This window comes from Amaranthus tricolor, chromosome 4 (assembly GCF_026212465.1).
Source record: "Amaranthus tricolor cultivar Red isolate AtriRed21 chromosome 4, ASM2621246v1, whole genome shotgun sequence".
NCBI lineage: Eukaryota > Viridiplantae > Streptophyta > Magnoliopsida > Caryophyllales > Amaranthaceae > Amaranthus > Amaranthus tricolor.
The window spans coordinates 21,534,380-21,558,671 of NC_080050.1; the positions used below are offsets into that span (position 1 = coordinate 21,534,380).

Consider the following 24,292-nt stretch of genomic DNA (forward strand, 5'->3'; position numbering starts at 1 on the left):
TCGGCATTTGAGACTTCCACTACATTATTGTATTAGATATTATTATTATTATTATTATTATTATTATTCTTATTATTATTATTATTATTATTATTATTATTATTATTAAATGTTAATCTTGTATCGAGAATTAATGCCGTTACTGTTATATTATTAGTTGGGTATTCATTTTTGCTACGAGCTGAAAGTGGTTTAGAAGTGGTTATTTGGCGTTTTGGAGAAGTACGTTGCTACGATCTTGCCTGAAGCTGAGCTTAAAGTCTCCGATATTAATACAAGACTGGGCTATCTTTAGAAATGCTTCAATACATCACATGATAATATGATATGAAACAAAAAGATAATGATTTTGGATGGAATGATAATCAAAAGATGATGACAGGTGATTAGAAATTATGTGAAGAATGGGCTAAGGCAACTTATTCATTTAATGTTTTAATTGTTTTGTTTAGTTCCATCTTTGTTTTAGGAATTAAAGAACAAAAATTAATATTGTACATACTTGTTGCATAGCAATCAAGCAAAGGCATGTTAGTTATTTATGGACTTGTTTTGAAATAAATTCCATTAGCTCTTGTTTTTCCTTTTTTTTTCGTACTTTATCCTGAGTTTTGAAACATTATAAATTTTTTATATTTTTGTTATTGTATTGATTAAATCATATTGAGTATTGGTGAAATTCTTGTAAATTTCATATTATCCTATTTTGTTGATTAATCTTTGGTATTTTAGCTCGGTGGAATTTACTTTTGGGATTGTGTATTCAACATTCATTCATATGGAAGAGTTTGTTTTTTTATTGGTGATTATATTAGACATTGACTTTGTTTGTTTTTTATATTGTACTTCTATTATATGTTATCTTATCTTTACAAACTCATAAAGATGCAAAAGACATGTTTTGAAAGCCTTTTCCATTATATGATAATCTCAATGTTTATTTATTCCAAAGATAGGGCAACGAGTTCAAAAGCTACTATGCCAATTGATAGGGATGATGAAGAGGCAATGCTCCAAGAAGCAACATCAAGTAAAGGAGAAAAGGTGCCAAGCGAAGTGCCAACGAATAATAAAAGGGTTGTAGATGCGGGTTCTTCCAAGGACAAAGCCAAAAAAAGTTGCGCAAAAATAAAGAGATTCAAAGTGTGCAAAAAGACCTGAAAATTATGATGGAGAAGATGATTGAAAGTAGCAAGGCACAAATTAAGAAGTTGGTTTCGGTGTTGGAAGATCCAAAGAATAAAAATTCGATTTGTGTGAAGAGTTAGGGAAAGTCCTTGACATATCAAGAGCTTAAGCACTATTGTAGTTGCTTTTGGAAGTGTTTGTAGTTTGATTGTTAGTAGAGTATATGCAATGACAATAAGAATATTCAAGGGAGAAAAGGGCTTTATAGCTTTCTTGAAGTATATTTTATTATTCTAGTACTTTTATCCAAATTATTTATTATGATGTAAAGTAAATTTTTTCTTCTTTATTCTTTTCTTGTGATATAGCACTTTGAAATATTTTACTGACATTATATAACATCGTATCCAAATAGGGCCTTATATGTTTTAGAGTATGTCATTAATATTTAGTATTAAAATATAAGTCAAGATAAAATAGAAAAAGATTACCATAATTTTTTTTAAGAAAATAGAGTATTCACCAAACTTCTTATTGAAGATTAGACATGGTATGTGGCAACCTAAACAACATAAATTTTGTTGAAGATATCCTCAAAATCAAATTTCTATGTCAGCATTTTAATAAATCTACAAGAAGAAAAAAGAATGAAACTTAAGACTAGCCAAATTCTGAATATTCAATAAATAGAATAATACAATAAAAAAGCGTTGACTGTCATAGTCAACAAACAGAGCAAGTTCAGAACGCCGCTATCAAACTCCTACTCCTTTTTCTTTTATTTTAAATTTCATGGCCTCCAGCCAAGCAAAGCAAGCAATTACAATTTACGAATCCCTAAATTTAACTGTCGTCTTCACCGCGTTTTCTCTCTCCTTTTCAACCTTGTCCTACTTTTCCCTTCTGGTCATCTTCTCTTACTTACTCTTTCTCTCTCTTACTTGACGCCGTCACTCCAGTTTTCTCTCTCTTCTTCTTCCGCAGAATTTGTTTAATGTGCAACGTTTTTTTCTTCTTTTTTTTTTTTTTTTTAAAAAAAATTTTGTTTGCTCTTGTTGAGAATATACTTGCAGATTGAACTGTAAGTTGTTACTTGTGTTAGTGTTGATTGATTTCGGATAGTCACTGTTTTGATAAATTTTCTATTAAATTGATTGCTGTTTTCGCTTTTTTGAGGTGGTATTTATGATTTTTATTGTTAGGGGTAGTTGAATTTGAATTTGAGTTGATGGGAAGGGAGGGAGCTGGATTGAAGTGTTGATCTAGGATTTTATTAGGGTTTTTTTTGAATTGTTTGATTTGTTTGAGTTGGTATTAAGTTAGGGTTTTGGATTGGGCGAGCTTGTGATTTTGTTGAATTATAGGTGGTGGATTGTTGGTAAATGTATCTATACTATTGTTTCAATGCATCACTTGCCTAGGATTTTTACAAATAAGAAGTCGGGTAAAATAATGGATCATAGTTCGTCACCAAAGCCGAAACTTGTCAGAAGAAACGCTGTTAAGAACTTCGAATATAATCCTTCGAATTCAACATATTTGGGGCCTGATGTTGTAAGGACTAGTTTTCGGATTGAGGGGAATGATGATGATGAAATGAATTTGATTTTTCAAAGTTTAGGGCTTAATGGACCCGAGGATTTTCAAATTCCGATTGCGGCTTATGAGGTTATGAAGAGTAAGGCATCTTCTGATGTTACTTCTAATTCGAATAAGGGGATTGCTGTTGTTGAGCCTGAATCAGTTCGAAAAGATGAAAAGGTTCACAAGTTCGTTGAGCCTTTGCCACATAGGTTTGGTAATAGTGTTCAGAAGAACGAAGCTGCTGTGATTGATTGTGGTGTTGGTAATGTGGTTAAGCCGTATGGGGTATCCATCTTTCCACCTTTGCTTGATGGTGGTGTGAAACCATTTGGTAGAGGCGTAGGAATTAAAGGTGATCGCCCTCCGTTGTTAACCCCTCCACCAGCAATGTCCCTTCCTGTGCTTGATAGTGGGTGTTCGTCATGGGCCTTAGTGAAAGGGTTTGCTCCTGATTCTAATGAGGCTGAATTATATCCATATGCGCACATGTCTCATTCGTCTGATGATGAGGAAGAAGTCAGTAGAGAAATAGGTCATGGGGTAAGGATTGGGGAGACCGTTATTATGTCTGGATCTTGTTCTTTCACAACTACAAACGATGATGATGATTCTTCCAGCACGACTACGGAACCTGTGTCAATTATTTCACCAAATGGAGTGTCCAAAGTTAATATAAGCCAGTGGGAAAAAGGTGACCAATTGGGAAAGGGCTCATTTGGAACTGTGTATGAAGGAATCTCTGGGTATGTGTTATTGATCTTTGTGATTTGTATTTTTGATTTTCCTCTCTTTTTTGAATTATATGTCTTTGTGTGGACAGAGTTTCTGAATAGCATGTACGCGGCTGTTTTTGTTTTGTGGTGTTGGTGTGGGAGGATTGTTTGATAGGGATGTGATGAGAGGCTATTTCTTAATTAGTAAAGAAACTTTAAATAATAGAGAGAAGGGGATAGTAAAGTCTGTAGGAGGGGGGAGGATTTGGGATATTCATGGCTTCAGGTTGAAGCCATTCAGTCCAGCAACCAGTTGCAAAAATATATTTGTTTAGTTGTTGCAGCATCAATTCTCCAAGTATGTTGTTTTGCTGAAAGCTTCTACTAGTAATTTTATCATCGAACATTGCTAAGGAGGACCTATTTTCAAAAAGGACATCAGAAATAAATTAGTATTCAAGATACTGTTTTCTTCAAAACTACGTTTGTTTTTGTAAAGACAGTAATTGATGTTTTGTGGTCTCATGGTAATGAGTTTCCTCATTGAAAAGGATCTTCCACATGCCTTTTGTTTTCCGTTTTTTTAGCTCTTCCACCCTTCTTCTCAATACCCTCTCCCTACTTCCCTGATAGTTTACAAAAATACAAGTTCTAACTTTTTGTAGTTCTTTGGTTTAATTTTGCAATAGACTATAGGGAAATGACTCATTAGTCAAATGCACTTCTTATTTTTATAAAATTGCTTATAAGGTTTGCTATCAAGGGTTAATTGGAAACAACCTCTTTGTTATTATCAGTAAAGTTGCGTACATTTGACTTTACAAACCCAAGGAGAATTATTTTATAATATAAGGAAATGCATTTTGTTATTATGTTTGTAGAGAACAAAATTTCAATTGTAAATGTTTTTCTCTGAATCAAACATAGCTTACATTTTCCCTAAACACTTGTCTTTATCTCTACCATTAGCACTACCACTACCTGTTCACATCTAGGGTAAGGATGGTTTGCAGTATGTTGCAAGCTAGTGTAAATTTTTTTTACTTTGATAAGCTGTAAATCAAATGTAATAATCCTCTACGCTTATCAGCTGTCTACCAGTGTCTCATGTGTGGTTTGCTGAACTTCACTCAAGATATTATATGTGATGCTACATTTAAGCTGTCTACCCTCCTGTTTTGTTTAACGCTCTTATATATTACATTGGAAAATTTCTTACATAGAAATCTCTGTTCTCAGCGAGGGATTCTTTTTTGCTGTGAAAGAAGTGTCGCTTATTGAGCAAGGAAGTCAAGCAAGACAGAGTATCTACCAACTTGAGCAGGTAAAAAAGTGCAAAATGTTTACAGTTATTAGATAATAGTGTTAAACATGTGCATTTGCATGGTATTTTCAATAGTATGGACTTTTTTGAATTCATATAGATGTTTAAAATTAATTTAATTTAGATGGCTTTATTTTTATATTATATTAAATATAGCCTGAAGCCTATTTTATATAGAGATAGATTAATGAACATTAAATATTTAAAAAATCCAGAAAATTCTGAAAAAATTACACAGAATTAAATTGCTTCTACTTTCCTAGAATTAATGTGGTGATGCCACATTGCATAAATTTTACAACGTTTAATATATTTATATGTTTAAAGATATGTTAATTAACAATGAAAATTTCTGAAAAAAAAAATTCTGAAAAATTACATGTAGTTAATGTGGTGATGCCACATGGGATATTTACAACTTTTAAAATGTAGTAAGTATAATAGGATTAATTTTACAACATATAATATATAGTATGATTAGCTATTTTTGTCACGACAATTGGCATCCTGGTAGTAGCACTTTCTTTTTATTTCTTTTATATGTGTATTGTTGGGATTGGCTAATTGAACCAAAACAAATCACTGTGGAAAAGTGTCACTAACAATTATAATGATTTGTTAGGTTCTATCTAATACTAATCTACAAATAAGAAAAATCAATTTAAATGATCCTATACATATATTCTTGCCTCCATTTACTCCTATTTATTGTCATATATTCATGTAATTCTGTTTCTTCATGTCATTTTTTCCTCTTTCAGGAAATAGAGCTCTTAAGTCAATTTGAGCATGAAAATATAGTTCGATATCTTGGCACTGATAAGGTATCATATCTAATTCTGTTTTTTTCTCTTTTTTTTCCAATGATTTTTGCATGTGAACCTTGCGTGCTTTGACAAAGTGTTGATGGCTTGACGCTGTAGGCCGCTTTCCGTACATATGTGTAAGCCCATTGGATCTCAATGGGCATTAAAATAGAGCTGTAAATGTTGTCTTGGTTTTACTAAATTTTTCCTTCTTCTATGTTTTATTGCAGGCCGACTCAAAACTATATATCTTTTTAGAGCTTGTGACTCAGGGTTCCCTTGCAAAGCTCTATCAACGATATACTCTTCGTGATTCTCACGTCTCTGCTTACACAAGACAGATTCTACTGGGTTTGAAATATCTTCATGATAGAAATGTGGTGCATAGGTATGCAGTAGAATGCTGAAGTCCTATGTTGTTTGCTTATGTATCATGGTTTGGCTATGGCTAATGGCATGTGTGTTTATCCAACCTTCATTTCTTGTTATGTATGTGGCAGTGTGCATTTCATGACTACTCACGTGTTAAGTTGATTTATATTGTCTTATATGTTTCTTCAAAGTGCATAGCTTTGGTTTGAGTTTGCACATAAGCGTTATATATTGTTATGACGTATTGATTTTGTATCACCAGAATGTACAATTGAGTGCTTGAGCATCTCTTAATTGTAAAAGAACCTTATTATGTGAACTCTAAGGCCTAAGCTGCATTGCACAGCTTTATTATAGTCGTTTTAACAAATTATTATATGGGTATTCTTGAAAATTTAGCTTACTGCAACCCTCAAGGGAAACTTTAGGACACCGCAATTCCTTGTTCACTTCTATATCTCCATCGTTAATAATTTCATCCATTTCTTTCCCAAAAGCATTGTTTCTTTTTGTACCAATGTCCATGCTTAGTGACAAGTATTTCCAAATAAATTTGAAACCTCAGTTTAATACTCAAGAAAAACAGAAGGACGATAGTAAAACAAGTTTTATATCATCAACAGTGGATCACATTGTCATCTAAGAACGGTAGTAGGTTGGAAGTATTTTTGTTTGCTTATGCACTTGAAATGATGTAAGCTCTTTTGTCTCTGGTTATATCATGGGAATTGTTAGGGATGAATCTAATGCAGTCTCTATGAATTGGATTCGAGGGTTCTTTACTTCTCTATTCTTTAAACTGTTTTTCCTTTTATCTTATTAGTTTTTTAAGGATTAAGGAACATGTATTCCTTGTCTTTGTGGATTCCTAACCTTTGATCATATGCTGCCTTCACATTGTAAACTTGAAATTGTGGATATGAATTATACATCAGTTTTGACGTATTTTTTAACAGGGATATTAAATGTAACAACATATTGGTGGCCTCAAATGGAACAGTGAAGCTTGCAGATTTTGGATTGGCGAAGGTCTGCTGCTCTTTTCTTTTCAATCATTTGTGGCGTCTTTCGAATTATTTTTTCCCTTCTAAATTTCATATTCTTATGCAACTTAATGGATGATTAAGTCTTAGCGTAAATTTTGCTTTTCAGGCAACCAGATTGAATGACTTAACATCTTGCAAAGGGACTGCATTCTGGATGGCTCCTGAGGTTTGTCTTTTCTCATTTTATTGATTTAAATTTGATGGCTCTCACAAAAGTGATGGAACTTATGAGGACTTTTGTTATCAATTAATACATGTGATTTAAAATGTTTCGTTTTATTTAAATATATGAGAAATGTCTGATTATTTGGTTTTACATATAGCGATTTATCGTTCTTTTAGGGTTGTAGGTGTAAAAGGTGTTACTTGATGTTCATTGGAAACATTTCATTCAATTGATTTGTAGACCATGTGACATATCTTATGCTGAAATAGGGCCTAAAAGAGAAAAGGCGCTGAAGTGTACGATTGGTTTCTAAGCTGTTATGTTTTGTCCAATAATATGTCCTTGGTTTATTTGTGTTAAAATTATTGCATCTTAATGGTTGTCTCTTATGTTGCTGCTAACATCTACATACAAATTTCCAGATCTTTAGCTTCTCTCTGTGTTTTGATAGAGGAAAATGGTTGGAAGGGAGGCGAAGGGATTTGGAGGGATGTAGAAGCTCTTGTTTAACAAAAAAGAGATGAGTAGGAATTTAAGGGGAGGAGTTTGGAGGGATTAATTGGATAATTTTTGTTAAGGATGCAACCTATCCATAGGGGAAAAGATTTGGAAGGAAATAGTCATTCCATTTCCTAGTCCTTCCCTTCCCTCCTAAGCCAAAAAGTGAGACATACCATGTAGATGTTGGAATGTGATGCTTGCTTTAGTTGTACTTGCTAGCTTGGGCCTAATTTTTCCTCTACTTACAAGTACCATATAGCACATGCCTGGCTTGTTATGAGATCAAATATTTAGTTCATTGCTGTTTTCTCTAGTTCGGTAGATTTTCTTGATTCTGGAATTTCTGTCTAACTTCTTTCTACCCTTGCCTTCAATAAAGATAAAAGAATATTGAAAACATTGACGTTTTTGGAGTGTTAATTTTCTTTGGCGTCCTTCAATGGGGGCCTTTTATGAAGCTGGCTTTTTATCTTATGGAAGTGTTTCAAAACACATGACGTAATTTGGTCTCCAGCAAGGGTTCTTATACTGCTAACTGCAATTTGAAGACAATCTTTGTCGGCATCCTTATTATTAGGATACTTAGCAGGGAGGGGAATGCATTGAAAGTTTTGTGCAAATATAGCAATGCCGGTGGTCAATTGAAAGTTAAAATTGGAGATTGTAGGTTCTAATCTGTGTTGCACGTCACCAACATATAAAGTTTATTAAATGAAAACTAATGTATAGTTCAATGCTTGAAATAATAATGTACAAGAGTAAACCTTACGAACATTGGAGGACATAAATTGGACCCAACCCAAAGCAATTTTTTTAAAACAAATATACAAAAGAGATACTCCTTCCTATTCAATCTAATGATCCCATTTCGTTTTGCATGTTTACAAATGTACTTATTCAATCCTAAATATTCCAATTTGTGTATAACTAAAGTAAAATGACTCATCAAATCATGTGCACTTCTTTTTCATGTGAGTTGCACATGATGTTTGCTAGCAATGATCAATTGGAAACAATTTCTTTGTTAGTCTTATTACTAAGAAGGTTAAGGTCGCAAAGCAAATCCTAACCTTTCATGTGAGTTGCACATGATGTTTGCTAGCAATGATCAATTGGAAACAATTTCTTTGTTAGTCTTATTACTAAGAAGGTTAAGGTCGCAAAGCAAATCCTAACCTAGGTAATAGCCATTTAATGACATTGGGTAATGGAATGTTGTCATTGTTGTAGTGCATAACTTAAAGCTAGAAAAAGTTGATATTAATAAATTTTGAATTGAAATGAATCAAACAAGATTTCACTTTGTCTATGTTTTAATCTATAGATTAATTATGAAATACAATCAATATTGACTGATGAATAATGTCAAAAAATAAATGGGACTATTTGGCTGAATAAGAGGGAGTAACAAACTAAAATTTAAGCAATTATGGTGATATCTCAAACTTGTTGGTGCATTGAAAAACTGTCGCACTGGCAACAACATACTGAGATGTCTGTTTGATGTAAAATTTTGCATACTAATGTGCTTATTTACTTGTGAGCATTGTAGAAGGTACTGGTCACCAGTTTTTTGTTGTTTAACGTTGCTGATGATTATCAGGTGGTTCATAACAAGAATAAAGGTTATGGATTGGCAGCAGATATATGGAGCCTTGGATGCACTGTTTTGGAGATGTTAACTGGAAAAGTCCCCTATGCTCCACTGGAATTTGTATGTGATATATCTCATTACATTTTCTTTGCATTAGATTTTTTTATCACATGTATGTCTTATTTTATGTGATTTTGTTCTTTGACCATGCTTTCTTTTTTATTTCTAAATTCAGAGAACCTTTGACCTCATGCTAATACTAGCATTTTGCTTTCTTAATTTATCTAAAGAATGTTTTCTCATTTTCTGTTGGTCTTTTTTTTTTTTTTTAAATGTTACTTGTCTCATTCTAATTCTAACATGTTATGGTGGTGGCATTACTCTAGCAACTAAACATCTATTGGGTTACAATTGTGCCTTTATACTATTATACCCATAGGTCTTAAGGTGAGCTACCTGGTTCAGCAGGTTTGTGCTGATTCTTGTGTTTAAAGTTGACCAAATACTATTCAATCTGCAACTATCTACCAATACAGAAGTATACCTTAAGTGTTGTCTTTTTAAATGTATTTGCATAAGAGTATGCCTTAAGTAAAAAAGGCGTCCTTTTATATGCTTGTCCTTTTGGATGGATTCCAATTGCACCCTTCTTATGTCTCTTACATTGTTTGATGGTATCCTAAGTGTGAAGATTTGTTATTTCCCTCTTGATCATAATAAATAAATTATTCAAATGATTTTAATATGGAGTTTAGGTTTGCTTAGAAGTTAGATCACATTCTCATGAAGTATTTCTCAATGTTTGTTAGAATTGAATGATGCCAGCTGTTTTAATGTAGAGATAGGGAAAGAGACTTATGTAAACTTGTCTGGATGCTTGTACGAACACAATGCCTTGTCAAAATGTTCAAACTGTCCTAGATTCCTATCCTCTCCTAAAATTTTAATCTAAGTTTTGTGATGGCAAGCCCATTGTATGTTAACTGCTATAGCCAATGATGGTACTGATTTGATCTTTTTTTGTCTTATTATTATTTGACCATGTATAGTGCTGAGCAGAGAGCTACTGAAAGAGGAAAATCAATTTACAAAAAATCAATATAACTTCTGAGTTGGCGGATGGGTTATTTTCCATAGAACAATTCTATACCACTGACTAATTTTAGCTTTTCTCTGTCCAAATGTTTCCTCACTCTTTTCTTTTCACACTTTAGATATGATATTCAAAAGGGGGCTACAGAAGGAATAATTAGCATGGGCGATTCGTTATTCTTGACGACAATGTGATTTTCTGTTTGGCTGTACTAAGATTAGTTTTCCAGGAATCCATCATGCTATTTTAAGAGCTTTACCTCCTTTTAATGTTAGTTTTACGTAGCCCAGACAGTATGCTTAGATGAGGATAATTTAAGGGAAAGGTTTTGGGAATCATTTTCTATTGTTTAAATAGATGGGAAAGGGCAGATTAGGAAGTCTGAGGGATTGATTCTCCCATCCCTATCTGTGGAACAAAACTTTTCAATGTTGCAAGCTGCTTTTATCCTTTCTGTACTTCCTTAATCCTTCAGTAATTAATTACCAGCTGAATTCATTGTATTGTTAGACTCTTTATATCCTGTTTGGTATTTGGTAAATAGTTTTAAGAATATTGAATTTGTATGTAATGTTACAATGCTAGTTTCATCTCATTATTAAAGTTAGTGAAACTTTATCAAGAAACCAAAATTTTCCCTCAAAAAAGTTTTTTCTCCAGTTATCAGATCTAAATTTGTAATAGATGTAAAAGATGGGAGTTTTGTGAAGAGGGAAATTTGGTGTATACAATGGTTACCATCGTCAAGGAGACTTTGTACATAAGAGTTTACTTAAATTTAGTACTATTATCCCAATTAATCTTTGAGTACCAAATGGGCCGTTGTCGGGATATGATACTCCTACTAACTACCGAGCTATGTTGGATTACACTAATTCTTTATTGAGGCCGTCTCACCGTGAGACAACTTTAATTAGGTCAGTCATAACTATTTAAAAAAAACTGCAACCTGTAGAGTGTGAATTCAAATTTCATTGTTTTTTTTATGCTATTTTTTACTAATGGGTTGCTTATATAGGCACGTATCACGGTGAGATCGTCTCATACAAGACTTGCTGGATGATTATTATTGTTGGTGCTGTTTCATTTTATTAAGATGTGCTGATGTAGTCAAGCAGATGAAACAATTTTGTCATTTAGTCTGTTGTAGTGTTCTTTGTGTTTTGCTGTTCCAACATCTTTACTCATTGGTAATTGCAGATGCAAGCACTTTTTAGGATTGGGAAGGGTGAGCCACCAGTCATTCCTGAACATTTGTCTAATGAACCTCGTGATTTCATACGACAATGCCTAAGAGGGAATCCACAAGATCGTCCAACAGCCGCTGAGCTCTTGGAACACCCATTTATCAGGAGATCGCTTTATACTTCATCAGGCTCAGAATCTCCTATGATACGTGGAAGATCACTTTGAGACTTTTTTCAGTGCTCTATGAAGGTGAGTGCATTCTACATTTGTTTTTTTTTTTTTAAATGAAAATGCATACTCTGGAAATTCATTTGAACATTATGGCATGAATGTTATCCCTTGGCAGAAATGTTTCTCATGAATACTCTTGAAGCCAAAAAAAACTTTCTTTATAAATGCACGTGACTTCGATGCAAGAATACATTTTCTTATGTTTTGTCATAGTACCGATGCTTGGGCGTTCTTTTCTATTCCTTGGATTAATAGAGATTTTATCTTGAATTGGCAGATATATTTGGTTATAGTGTGACACCTGAAGATGCTCATCTGGAGTATAACTTCTTTACTAGAGTATCAGATACTTTGATGACATATTTGAGTCATTTGCAAGATCAACCATCTGGAAAGTAGTAAATTAGAAAAAAGCAACAATAACAAAGGAGTTTTTCAGGAATCATCTTCTGGATGAACAATGAAATGGTCCCAGTCTCTGATGCCGGCCAGCTAGTTAGCATGCTTTGATTCCAACTCCTAACTTTGAGGGATACCAAAATAGCAGATGGCAAGCTGTAATATAATAGTGTAGGTTTATTGTTGTTATTCTGTCTTGTGTGTGTATTTGTTATCTGAAAATCAGTTAGCATATGATATTGGAATCTTGGTTTACTAACTAGTTAGGAAGATGGATTAGCCTACTGTATATAATTGTAATTTTTGTCAGAATTTCTTGGCACTCATTCATTATTCAGATCTATCTTGTGAATTCATGATTATCATTTGTCATTTAGCAGATCTTTTATAAGACGGTGAAATTATTCCAATTTTTTATGGCAAAACACTTTTATTTTTGGTTACAGGATAGGATGACGGCAGAGGAAAAAGCAGTACATGCTCCAATCGAGATAAATTTTATTTTTAAAATATGAAATCAATCTTTTTATGAGAAGCCAAAAGGCCAAAACGTTACAAGTTGATTTATGTTTTGATTATTTTAAAATCCTTTTTATTTGATTATATATATATATATATATATATATATATATATATATATATATATTAAATAGGGGTATAAAAATTTCTAGAGTTGGATAACTAGTCACGAGTGATGACTGTGATGAGGTTGCGTAACATATGAAGCTCATAATGTTGTTGGCAAATTCAGGAATTAGGATACTTCGTCCTAATTTTCTGGTTTGACTAATAATTTCCTGGTTCCCCCTCCTATTAAATGAAATATTACATATTCTTCATCTTTTTACTATGAATTTATTTTCCGTGCTAATTTTTTGACAAATTGAACAACATTGTATAGTTGACCATAAAATATTTTAATTAACACATGTATTTGTATTGACCAAGAGAAATTATCTTTGTTTAATTTGCACCATATATTTATTGTGATTTCTAATTTTTTTTAAAAAGTATTGGAAATTCTATATAATTATGGTTTTTAAATATCTTTAAAACAAACAAAACTTTAATTAACATTTAAGAATTCAAATTTCTATGAAAATTATGTGCAAACATGTGATCTCTAAATGAAAATGATGATTTGACACTAATTTAATGATCATAATTTGTGCACCTTTTTAATCCCTAAGCAATTTGGATGTACCGAAATAAAAAATGAAGATTTTTTTTTCTTTTTCTAATAAACAACGAATAAAAATATGTGACATTTATTTTTAGGATTAGAACTAACTTTAAATTTGGATTAATTTGGTAGTTGGTAAATAATTTTGTAATTATCTAATTGTGGTTTACTTGAGAGTATTAAAATGGAATAAGAAATTGGTGGAGAGAGATAGACGTAAAGCCAGGTAAGGAGGGTGAATTAAAAGAAAAGGAAGGGAAGTTAGGAGTTAGGATTTCAAGATTACGCAAAGTATCGTGCTCACCTCTTTTCTGGAAGAACGTGAACGAACATCGGACCTTTCTTTTTCCTTCTTTTTTCTTCCCTCTTCTTCTTCTCTCTATCTCTTCCCATCTATTTCTTTCTCCTCTTCATCTTCGATTCAGATTCATTTCAGACAGATATCAGGTACTACTCTTCTTCATTTCCAGGTTATTCTCCATTTCGATCTCTTTTTTATTTTCCGCGATTTAGGGTTTTCATGTCTTTTCATTTCTGCAATCTAGGTTTCCCATGTAATCAAGATTTCTATCTTTAGTTGTTTAATAGTTTGAGTTTTTATTTAAATTTTTGAGTTAAGTTTTTTCTTTGAATAACTGCTTTTGCGTAGTCATTTGATGTGATTACAAAGATAGGGCTTTTGTAAATCATAATCATTTCTTCATTGACTAGCAAGTTTATTTTATTTTTCCCTTTGTTGATAAGATGAAGTATTGATTGAATATTGATAATTATGAAATTGATCTCAAGTTGTGTTGATTTTTTTGGTTACTAGCGAGGAATGCTGTGAAAGGTTGAATTTAAAGTTGAATTTTGTATATGACTTGATGGTGTGATAACTAACGAGGAATGCTGTGATGAGTTTGAATTTCAAAGTTGAATTTTGTTGATTGGAAGTTTTGGTAGCTATATTATGTGATGAGTTTGTGGAAGCATCATTAATTGTGTGTAGTAGTTTTGTTGATGTATAGTCTGTATTTTATTCAAGATTTTCAAAGGTCGCATCATTTTTGTTGACGCGCTTTTCAGTCGTTGTTATGCTTGGTGTATAGTTATGTAGTAGCTGAGCTTTCGGTTTTTTATTTGGAGAGAATTTTCTACTTTGAGATATGTGAATTGCATTTGTTGCTTTGTGTTTTTTGCATGATGGAATGTATTTTTGTTATTGAATTGGTTGCATAGATATGTCTTACAGTTTTCTGTTTAATATGATACTCTTGACTTACATTTTTCCCATTATCTTTGATTATCTATTATTGAAAACTTCTGTTGATTGGGTACAATGACAAACAAATAATGATATGAAGATGGGCATATGGTGCATTCTTACTCTCTGAATTTCTCCTTTTTGATAATTGTATACATGATGTTTAGTGATGAGGTATGTCATTTTTGAAAGAGTTTGTTCTCATATAAACTTGTTCCATGTTTTTCACTAGTTTGTTTGATTTTTATAAATATTTATATTTCTATTTTCCCTTCAAGCAGGACAACAATTCTAGTCTTGTGTGGCGTATTGGATATCTTCCGTTATAGTATGCATCGTTTGTCTATTATTGTCTAGATTGGAATGGTGATAATCATTGATGATTAAACCCATTTTCGCCTAGTTTTTGGGTGAAGTAAGAGGGTGTATGATTTGAAGTATATTTGCTCTTGTTGGTAGTTATTCTTGATTTTCTCCCTATAATTAGTTTTGAATTCTGCGCAGTTTGAGAATTTGGTTTTTCATTTAATGTTGGCTGACCAAGTGATGTTAGGTGTGAGTTTTAGGAGCTAGAACTAAAGTGAAGTTTGAGTTTGGATGATAATATTTTAGGGAAAGGAAGAGGAAATTTTTAGGGGAAAAATGAAGCCTCAAAACCCCTCAAAGTCCAAATTTCTCTTGAATTGGAGGATGGTGTTTATTAAAAAGGGAAGGAAAATGGATTCCTCCCTCTCGCAACTTTTTATTCAGATTAGGAATTAAACATAGGAAGCGTACACTCCCTCTTTTTTCATCCTTTTACACTATTTCCTCTTATCCAAATGCAATATTGTGTATGCTATCCCTCAACTCTACTAAATGGTTTATTTGGAGCTAGGTATCTAGGCAATTTTTTGGTTAAGATTAAGAATCCTTGTGATGAATTGGTAGGGTAAGCAATTAGGAGCTTGAGAATTCGTGGCCCCCATTGGTGGACTTTAACTTATGAGAGAAATTATTGGTAATAAGATATTCCTACTTTGGACCTATCATGCAAATGGCAATGCTTTCCTATTCTAGGCCTTTTCCCTTTATTATATAGTCTTAATAATTGCTCCATCCTCCTCTTATGGAGATTTCTAATGTTGTAGCAATTATTTTAGTGAAAAATGTTGCAATTTCTGGCCTTTCCTTTTTATGGGGTAGTTATGATGTTTTCACAATGAGTAGGTGGTTGGTATGAGGGCATACCCACCTCAAATCCACTCGCCTTGCCCTTGCCCACTCGATCCTCCCAATAGCCATTATACCCAGCTGACCAGCCCCATACTTGCTCGCGCCTTATCCACAATTAGCAGCTTTATTATGAATTTATATAATTTTACTAAATATCATTGATAAAATTTCAAAGATACTTAATTTTCTTGTGTCCCAATTAAGATACTTTTTATGTTTTTTGAGCCGTAGATAAAATCTAAACTAAAATATGATTTTAAATATTATATGCTTACAAATAAATGATATGATGGATTATTGACTACATAATTTTCATTTAATTATACGATATTATATGGTTTAAATAAAATTAGATTTACAAATAAATTCGTAAGAGATGACGATTATATAGGACACATATAAAGTACACGTGGAGTAAGATTAGACATATATAAGGTGAGTATAATCGTAATAGGTATACCCAATTGACCATAGTAGGTGGGATTGGGCTTTATTACGTACCTAGTTGAACAAATGTGAGTATGAAAATTTTACCTGCCATGTAGGTAGGTGGTTAGTTTAAAAATTCTGTGAGTAATGAGTATGAGTGTGATATAGGGAATATCACACCTGTGTTGTTGTATACTCATATCTAGTAAGCTTGTAATAAGAGGCTTGCTTAAAATTTGGTTTGGGGTTAAGGCTCATTCATAGATTAACTCTAAGTTTCTACAAGTCCATTTCGTTTAAAGGAAAATCATGAATTGCTAATGTAAATAAGTCGTGAAAATCAATATGTTTGAGTTATGTCCTTCTCTAGAAGGAAAACTTGTCTGTTTAATGGAGTTATTTAGCAAAGTAGCTTGTTGGAAAATTTTAGCTAATTTAAGAACAAATATACGATTGGGTGGCCTAATGCTAGTATTTAGTAAAATTGTCGGTCGAAACAATTTGCTGTTACGAATCAACTTATATAAAATAATTTGCTCCCACCAGCGTACTTGCCTGTAAAACTGGTCAAATTAATCATTTTAATTAGTATTTAATCGTTTGCCAAACTCCCCCATTATATGCGTAAAGCTAGCAATTTTTGCATGGGTAGGTTTTGGATTCATGTTGAGTAGGTGTAATTTTGTTGTTTATACTTTTAGAGCTTGTTTTCTATTGTTGCGTATGTTCTTAATCATAGAAAAGCATATCTTAATTTGCACAGTTAGGCAAAGCCCATTACAAGCGGCATGCACCTTGTTGTGCTTTAAAGCCTTCAATACGTTTCACGCTTTGTGCTCCCTATGCGCTTCCTTGGTATTCTTCATTTTCTCATCATAATGATTATGTGCTAAAGTAGTGTCTTTCGCAATGATAGCAGGTGTTTACAAGCTTGTTGCGATTATAATATGATTTTCATGTTTTAAAATTGGTTTTTAAGCTCTTTAGCGTAAAGTGCGCCTCATCAGCTAAAAGTTTGCACCGTGGAAAAAACCATGGTCGTGGATTTGTTAGCGGAAACGTATGCGATGTCGCTAGAAAATGGCTATAACTTTGAAATAACGCGACTCACAACAGATGTATTTTGATTTTAGAAAAAAATTCATATAAGGGGAATTTTGAATTTATAATTGCATTTTTATTGTTGAACTACTATTATTACGCAATAATATGCCTATAGCTATTGTAATTGCAATATCTGAGGTTCTTTTAGTGTTAGCTTAATTAACATATTAGTTATTAGTTAATTATTTTGTTTATCAACTAAAATTATGAGTAACTTTAATTTAAGGGATCGTAATAATTAAAGTTAGTGGGTATTAATGAAATTTTAACACGAGACAAAAAATGTTAAAACGGTGAAATATTTTTATAACGGAAAAATAACAGGCGTTACACATTACCTAACGATCAACGCGGCGTTTTGACCTTAAATTTTCATGCACCATTATATAATAGGATTTAATGTCGCGAAGGGTTTTTTATTCTATGGCTTGCACCTTTCCATGTGCTTTGTGCCTCGGTGTGCCTTGTGTATTTTATATTTCAGTGGATATCTTTCTACTTCACCCTAAATGAGCATTTTACTCTTTTGCTCCTTTTTGTTATCCGTCTTCCTATGCCCTTTTAACTCTTCATATGTTCTTCCATGGAAGTCAACATGTCTAAAGTTGGATTTGATTGTGATCACATCTTTGCATTTTTTTTCTCGATTTAGGGAATTATTCTCCTTTAATTTAAAATTCGACGCTATGAGCTGAAATATTTATCGTGTCATTTTCCGTTTGTTGAACGGAACTTTGCATATTCTTTGCTTTTCTTCATATTTTGTTTATTATACTAGTCTTGCTATATTGGTTTAGGCTTAGCTGAAATGCCATAGTTTGAAGTTGTGGAAGAAGCCTCTTGCTGGGTAGGGTTTGCCTACATTACACTTTTGAGGTGGGTTCCTTCCCCGAATCCTCGCTCTTTGGGGATTCTTTGTGCATGGGGCTACCCTTTTTCAAGTATAATCAGCACTAGGTTCTCATGTCTCAGAAAAAATAATTTTTAGTGACATTGCATATTGACTACATATGTAGCTGCCCCAATGCTGTGAATTTTATTGCCTAGCTGGCTTGTGGGTTTGTGAGAACACTTTTCAGGTGATCGTTGAATATCTGGAGATTTAAATTGTGGATCTTGAATGTACTTGAGATGATTAGAACTAAGAATATACTTGAGATGATTGGAACTTAGCAACAAAATATTAGGGTAGGACATGATCTCTCTGTGAGAGTATTAACTTTCTAATGTTGCAAGTGTTAAGAGGAGTTTTTTCATTGGACGTGGGACTCTGGTTCTGATAATGGTATCTAATACTCGATCCAACATTATGAGTGCGTTTGAAGCAATAATTATTTTGAGGCAAAATTATAAAAAACTACCTAATCTTTAACCCCTTTTGTAAAAAACTACCTTATGTAAAATTTTTTGCAGAAAACTACCTTATATAATACAATTCTTTGCAAAATACTACCTTATAACGGTTTTTGGCCTTTGACCGTTAAGTATAACCTTGATCCTCACGTGACAGTCACGTGACCCTTAAAAGGAGACCTTCTTCCTCATTTGATGAAAGCTTCCATGGGGCCATTGTTGCTAAGGAGCTTCTCAGTGGCCAACGCGTCGTTGTTGTTCGTTGTGAGGAGATTGCACTTTCTGGTGGACTTGTTAGGCAGAAAATGAAGTATCCTCGTTTTCAATTTTGTTGGTCTTCATAATTTTACTTCAATTGATTGGATTTCAACTATCAGTATACAACTATCCACTTCTTTTACCGACGCTTCTAAATCAGAATGCTCTGAATCACCTCCGCCATTGTTGCTTGATTTTCCAATCCTTGACGACGCCATTATCACCCCAGATGTAAAAGACATGATTCCTTCGTCATTACTGCCTCTCGAATTTGGGGATCGTTTCTTCTTGTTACAATCATCAATTATGAACTGTGAATTCGAACCGAATATACCCACATTTCCATTCGAATTTGTAGTACTACTTCTTTTGCTATCACCTCCACCAAAACTCAATAGCTTTCCGGATTCGGGTTTTAGACCTCCATTACTCTTTGACCCGCTTCCATTTAACCCGGCATACTCGGAAAAATTCAATTCACTGGTAAAAAACCCTGGCTTTTGTTGAGAAGTTTGAATCTCAACTGGGTTGTTGTTTTTAATCAGATTATCCAAATTAATCACTTTCAATTGCGGCCTCTAGTGGATTCGGGTCGTTGATCCACATCGCAGTTGGGTCACTTTCAATGGAAAGAACCGGTGCCGATTCCGGTTCCGGTACAAAAACGTATTCTGGTACGGAACGGTCAAAGGCTAAAAACCGTTAAAAGGTAGTGTTTTGCAAACAATTGTATTATATAAGGTAGTTTTTTGCAAAAACTTTTACATAAGGTAGTTTTTTACAAAATGGGGTATAGAATAGGTAGTTTCCTATAATTTTGCCTTATTTTGATTTTCTGGTTTAAGTTCAAGTGGGACTGGGGTCAACCTTACAAGTATACTGGTTAGAGTTAATTTTGAAATTTGATTGATTATCATCTGTGCTATGAGTTTATAGCCTATTGGGTTGACCTTTTGATCCAGTGATCGGAGATGTAACAAATATATAGCACATACATCTGATACCACCGTATTAAGATTCTCTCTTTTCTATGAATTTTGTCGTTAAGATGTCTTTTTCATGTTGTGTGGATGAAAAATTCTATTAGCTGAATAGATTTTGCTCTTTGAGCTTTGTTGTTGTAACTTTGTCAGCATTTGGACGTATTATGTGTTTTGCTGATTCAAGTGATCAGAGTATGGAATTGGTATTCTTTTTGCACCTGTAAAATGATCATTGTTTACGTATAGTTTTTTCTTATTCAGGTTTATCCATGGCGAAAGTTGGCAGGGTGAGACGTCTCAAATACAGATGCCGCAGTGGCAAAGAGGAACGATTGGGAATTTCGCCCTGCTCCCACAAGATCTTCAAGGACCTCAAGAAACCCTCTAATTTAGAGAAGAAAGACTGGGAGGATGCGACTTGCTCGGTTTGCATGGAGTCCCCGCACAATGCTGTTCTTTTGCTCTGTTCTTCGTATAACAAAGGCTGTCGTCCGTACATGTGTGCCACTGGCTATCGTTTCTCGAATTGTCTTGAGCAGTATAAGAAAGCATACTCAAAAGCGACTTCAGGTGTGAACAGTCTTGGCCTGAATTCTGGCTTACCTGAGGAAAAAAAGGAAGTGTCTGAGCTTTTGTGTCCCCTCTGCCGTGGGCAGGTGAAAGGTTGGACCCTGGTTGAGCCAGCTCGGAAATATCTAAACAAGAAAAAACGGTCATGCATGCAGGAGAAGTGCTCCTTTGTTGGTACTTACAAACAGCTAAAGAAGCATGTCAAAAACGATCATCCTTGTGCACGGCCAAGAGAAGTGGACCCGTCCCTTGAAGAGAAATGGAAAAGCTTGGAGAGGGAGAGAGAGTTGAATGATGTCATGAGCACCTTTTCACCAGGTACGATTGTTTTGGGGGACTATGTTATAGATTCGAACTTTAACCCCTTTATTAGGGATTTTGATATGGATTTAGACGACTTGTTGGGTGATGATTTGGGGACTTATGGGGCAAATAGAATCAGGAGTGGTGGGTTTCAGTTGCACAGGACTCCTGGGAGAGGTTATGATTCTTATAGCGATGAAGATGAAGAAGAAGATGATGATGATGTGGGAATTCGCCAAGCAGGCTTTGGTAGAGGAGACGATCTGGTTCCGTTAAGCCGCCATCATCGAAGAATGTTCTTTCTTGGAAGGTCTAGACGAAGAAGAAGACGCGAATGATATTTGTACAAAATAAGAAGCTTTTTATGGTTTGCCTCCCAAACAAAACAAACCCCTATTAAGTGGTTTTTAGTGCTTAATTTATATTTACAGTGGTTTGGGGGCCGCATCTTCCAAGGCAGTGTTGATGCAAGTTGTAGTCAATCTTTTTCTTTGTTCATTAAAGATGGTCGATTTGGACATATTCTGATTTTAGATACAGGTTTACGAATTTATCTCATGATTTCATAAAATGTAGGGATAGACCTGAACTAAAAAACCTTCACTTTGGTACCGGTGCTGCCATGTTTGGCGGAGCTCATTTCAATGCTTGTTGTGCATAGTAAACCTTCACCCTTTAGGATTAATCTTTCAGGTACATTTGATTCTCTCTCAACAAACTCAACGCTAAATTTATTCTCACCATTCATTGTTTGTACCGGTGAAGTAGGCGTTATTGCTCGTTCTTCATGTTTATATTGTAACTGTAAATTGAATTCAGATCATATATTCTGATGCATAATTTGTTCTTAACTTGGAGGCTAAACATTTCCGGAAATTCAACTCTCTTTTTGTTTTGGAATCCAATTTATAATGCAAAACTTGATTGGAATAATAATTCTTTTCTTTGTATATATATTTCTCCAAAAGTGGAAGAAGTTAATTTTTGCAATTTGTCTCCATTTTGTCTCTTATAACTTCATAGATTTTCATCAAATCAAACAAAAATTTGTTATCAAACAAGAAACAAGAAATCATCTCCCACTATGTCTTGCCCTTTCATTTTCTTTTTATCGAAACAAAGTGTTAATAAAAATAACCAAGGATTGTACATTCATCTTTGATTTGTGTTATGCAAATCTGATTCCTTATTATCAAATCCCTTGCAGCACTTTCTAACACTTGAACATTGTTTGAGTACACAGCACAAAGTCTGCATAAACAGGATTTGCATTAAAATTCATTATTATATTTATATAAAAAAATAATTGGCCATATAATATTGTAAAAGAAATGGCTTGCCGATTCCAACCTTAGAGATTTTGCTCCAACTTCCCTTCCACTTCCCCGGAGGAGGAGGAGGAGGAGAAGGGCATGACTCCACCCTTTCATATTTTGTTGCCCTTTTCTTTTCTCCTTCAAATATCCTTCCAAGAGCTTTTAGCCCACCCAATAATCTCCTTTTCTGTGCAAAACACAATAAATAATTTGTTATTTTTTTCATATCTATATTTAGAAGTTCTTTGAAATATATTTATTTTATAATAATTTTAAAAGTTCTTTTTGACCAGATATTATAAAATGTTTTACAAAAGCTCATGCTATTTTTAGCTATAACAATATAACATAATAATAACTATTATGGAAAAATATATATAAATTTACTAAATTCTCACGAATGTATATAATATATTTAACTAAATTATTTGATAATTTTCCGATTTTAAAGGAGAGATTATTCCATTGATTTGCAAAAATTTTGAAAGCCCATGAAATTATGGGCTTATAATTCAACTTCTTTATAAGTGTGGTCATTTTCAAAGAAAATTATATTATTAAAAGAAAATTGAAGCATCTACTTATAAGCGGAATTATTAATTGATTAGATTGTTTGTAATAAACCTAAAATTCAAGTGTATATGCTTCAGTGATTAACCGATTAAAAGACCAGTTTATTAATAGCTAAAATTGTGTTAAGTATGATTTGTTTATGCATTATTTTTTGTTAATATAGCTAAATATACTTAATAATATTATACACTTAATTATATTGTACACTTAATTCTTGTCCGGCAAAATATACTTTAACTCCAAGTATTTTCCTAAAATAAATAATAAACAACAGTTTAAAGTTCAATCAAATATTAATTTTAATAATTGTAAGATATTCAGAAATATTACGTTTAATTTTATATTTTACATGAAATTTGTTAAATAGAAAATTTTATGCAATCTAATAAAATTAAATCCTTTTAAATCATGACATTTGGCAATACTCTTGTAAGTGTTGTTATTTGTTATATAAAATATTTTTTTTAATAATATACATGATGTGATATATGATATATTTAAGATGATTCCCGATTTATTAGGTTAAACCAAACTCAGTCAACATAAGCATTACACAAATCGTTGTGAGAGACCGTCTAAGAAGGCCACATTTTTATTTTCACTTTAATTTATATTAATTGAGTTATTTGACCCATATATTTAATGCGTCTCTCGGAGAAACCGTCTTTACAATAATTTGTAATATATTTATATTCGAAAAACTCACATCTTTGATAGAATTATGATGATGATGAATAATGAGAATACCTTTGGCTTACGCAGATTTGACTGAGTAGAGTTATGATCATCATGATGAATTTGTTGGGAATTTGCTTGTTGTCGAAGCTGGTGTGCATAGGCCAGGAGCTCAGCATGACGATCATAGCCGCACGATCTTTTCTTTGTGTTTGGATTTGTGGTTCTGATCTTCTTCTGAAATTGTGATCCAATTGTAGATGATGATAATTCTTCATACACTGTAACTATAACACCATTATTACTCCATTGTTCCTTCTGTAAATTTCCCATTTTGATGCCTACTTTTTCTTCTTTCAATTCTTGGGTTTTAACCCAAAATCAGATGAACCCTATAAAAACAAATTGTTTCTTAATTTTTAGGCATTGTTACTTATGGCATAAAAGTCGGATCTTACAATAATAATAATATCCTGATAATTTCCTTTTAAGCATTGATCAAAATTAATGTATAGAAAGCTTGGAAAACACATTTTTTTTTTTAAAAAAAAAGAGAAACGATCAACTACTCCATTAGAGAAAGAATTTCTTACACTTCAATAGACTAACCTAAAAGAATGTCACACTGACTCAATAAAAGACAGGAACTAAATCCTAATAACCATGATGTAAACATTATCACTATACCAATGTATCTGCTCTGAGAAAGGAATAAAATTAAAGACGACGAATCATACTCATAAAGAAGGGATGCAACCAAAGAGTCTTTCGGTTCGTGAAAGAGCTACAAAGAAAAGAAAAGTAAGACAAAATAAGACCAAAGAATATGACAAGACACTACTAGATAAAAATTAAAACTAATAAATATAACAAAAAAAAAATATAAAAGCAATCACAAATGCCATTCATTCCTTCTAAGAAAATATGTTTATCACATTT

The 24,292-nt window shown here is 33.0% G+C and overlaps 2 protein-coding genes across 6 annotated transcripts; both read left to right on the forward strand.

The window, feature by feature from the left end:
* Positions 1 to 1,925: 1,925 nt before the first annotated feature.
* On the forward strand, positions 1,926 to 12,588 carry LOC130811142 (mitogen-activated protein kinase kinase kinase 1-like). The gene is made up of 9 exons (XM_057677321.1): positions 1,926 to 3,455; positions 4,665 to 4,749; positions 5,511 to 5,573; positions 5,786 to 5,943; positions 6,884 to 6,956; positions 7,080 to 7,139; positions 9,244 to 9,354; positions 11,528 to 11,764; positions 12,024 to 12,588. Exons 1-8 carry the CDS (start codon positions 2,533 to 2,535, stop codon positions 11,738 to 11,740), a joined length of 1,686 nt encoding a protein of 561 aa, XP_057533304.1. The 5' UTR covers positions 1,926 to 2,532; the 3' UTR covers positions 11,741 to 11,764; positions 12,024 to 12,588.
* Positions 12,589 to 13,538: 950 nt separating this feature from the next.
* LOC130811143 (uncharacterized) lies at positions 13,539 to 21,737 on the forward strand. 5 transcript variants are annotated; one of them, XM_057677327.1, is made up of 3 exons: positions 13,539 to 13,775; positions 14,675 to 14,748; positions 20,178 to 21,737. In XM_057677327.1, the coding sequence occupies exon 3, from the start codon at positions 20,186 to 20,188 to the stop codon at positions 21,125 to 21,127; it is 942 nt and encodes a 313-aa protein (XP_057533310.1). In that variant the 5' UTR covers positions 13,539 to 13,775; positions 14,675 to 14,748; positions 20,178 to 20,185; the 3' UTR covers positions 21,128 to 21,737. The 5 variants fall into 5 exon arrangements, with proteins under 5 accessions (XP_057533310.1, XP_057533306.1, XP_057533309.1 ...); XM_057677323.1 differs by lacking the exon at positions 14,675 to 14,748 and having other exon boundaries at positions 13,541 to 13,798; XM_057677326.1 differs by lacking the exon at positions 14,675 to 14,748 and having other exon boundaries at positions 13,554 to 13,798; positions 20,163 to 21,737.
* The last annotated feature ends 2,555 nt before the right edge of the window (positions 21,738 to 24,292 follow it).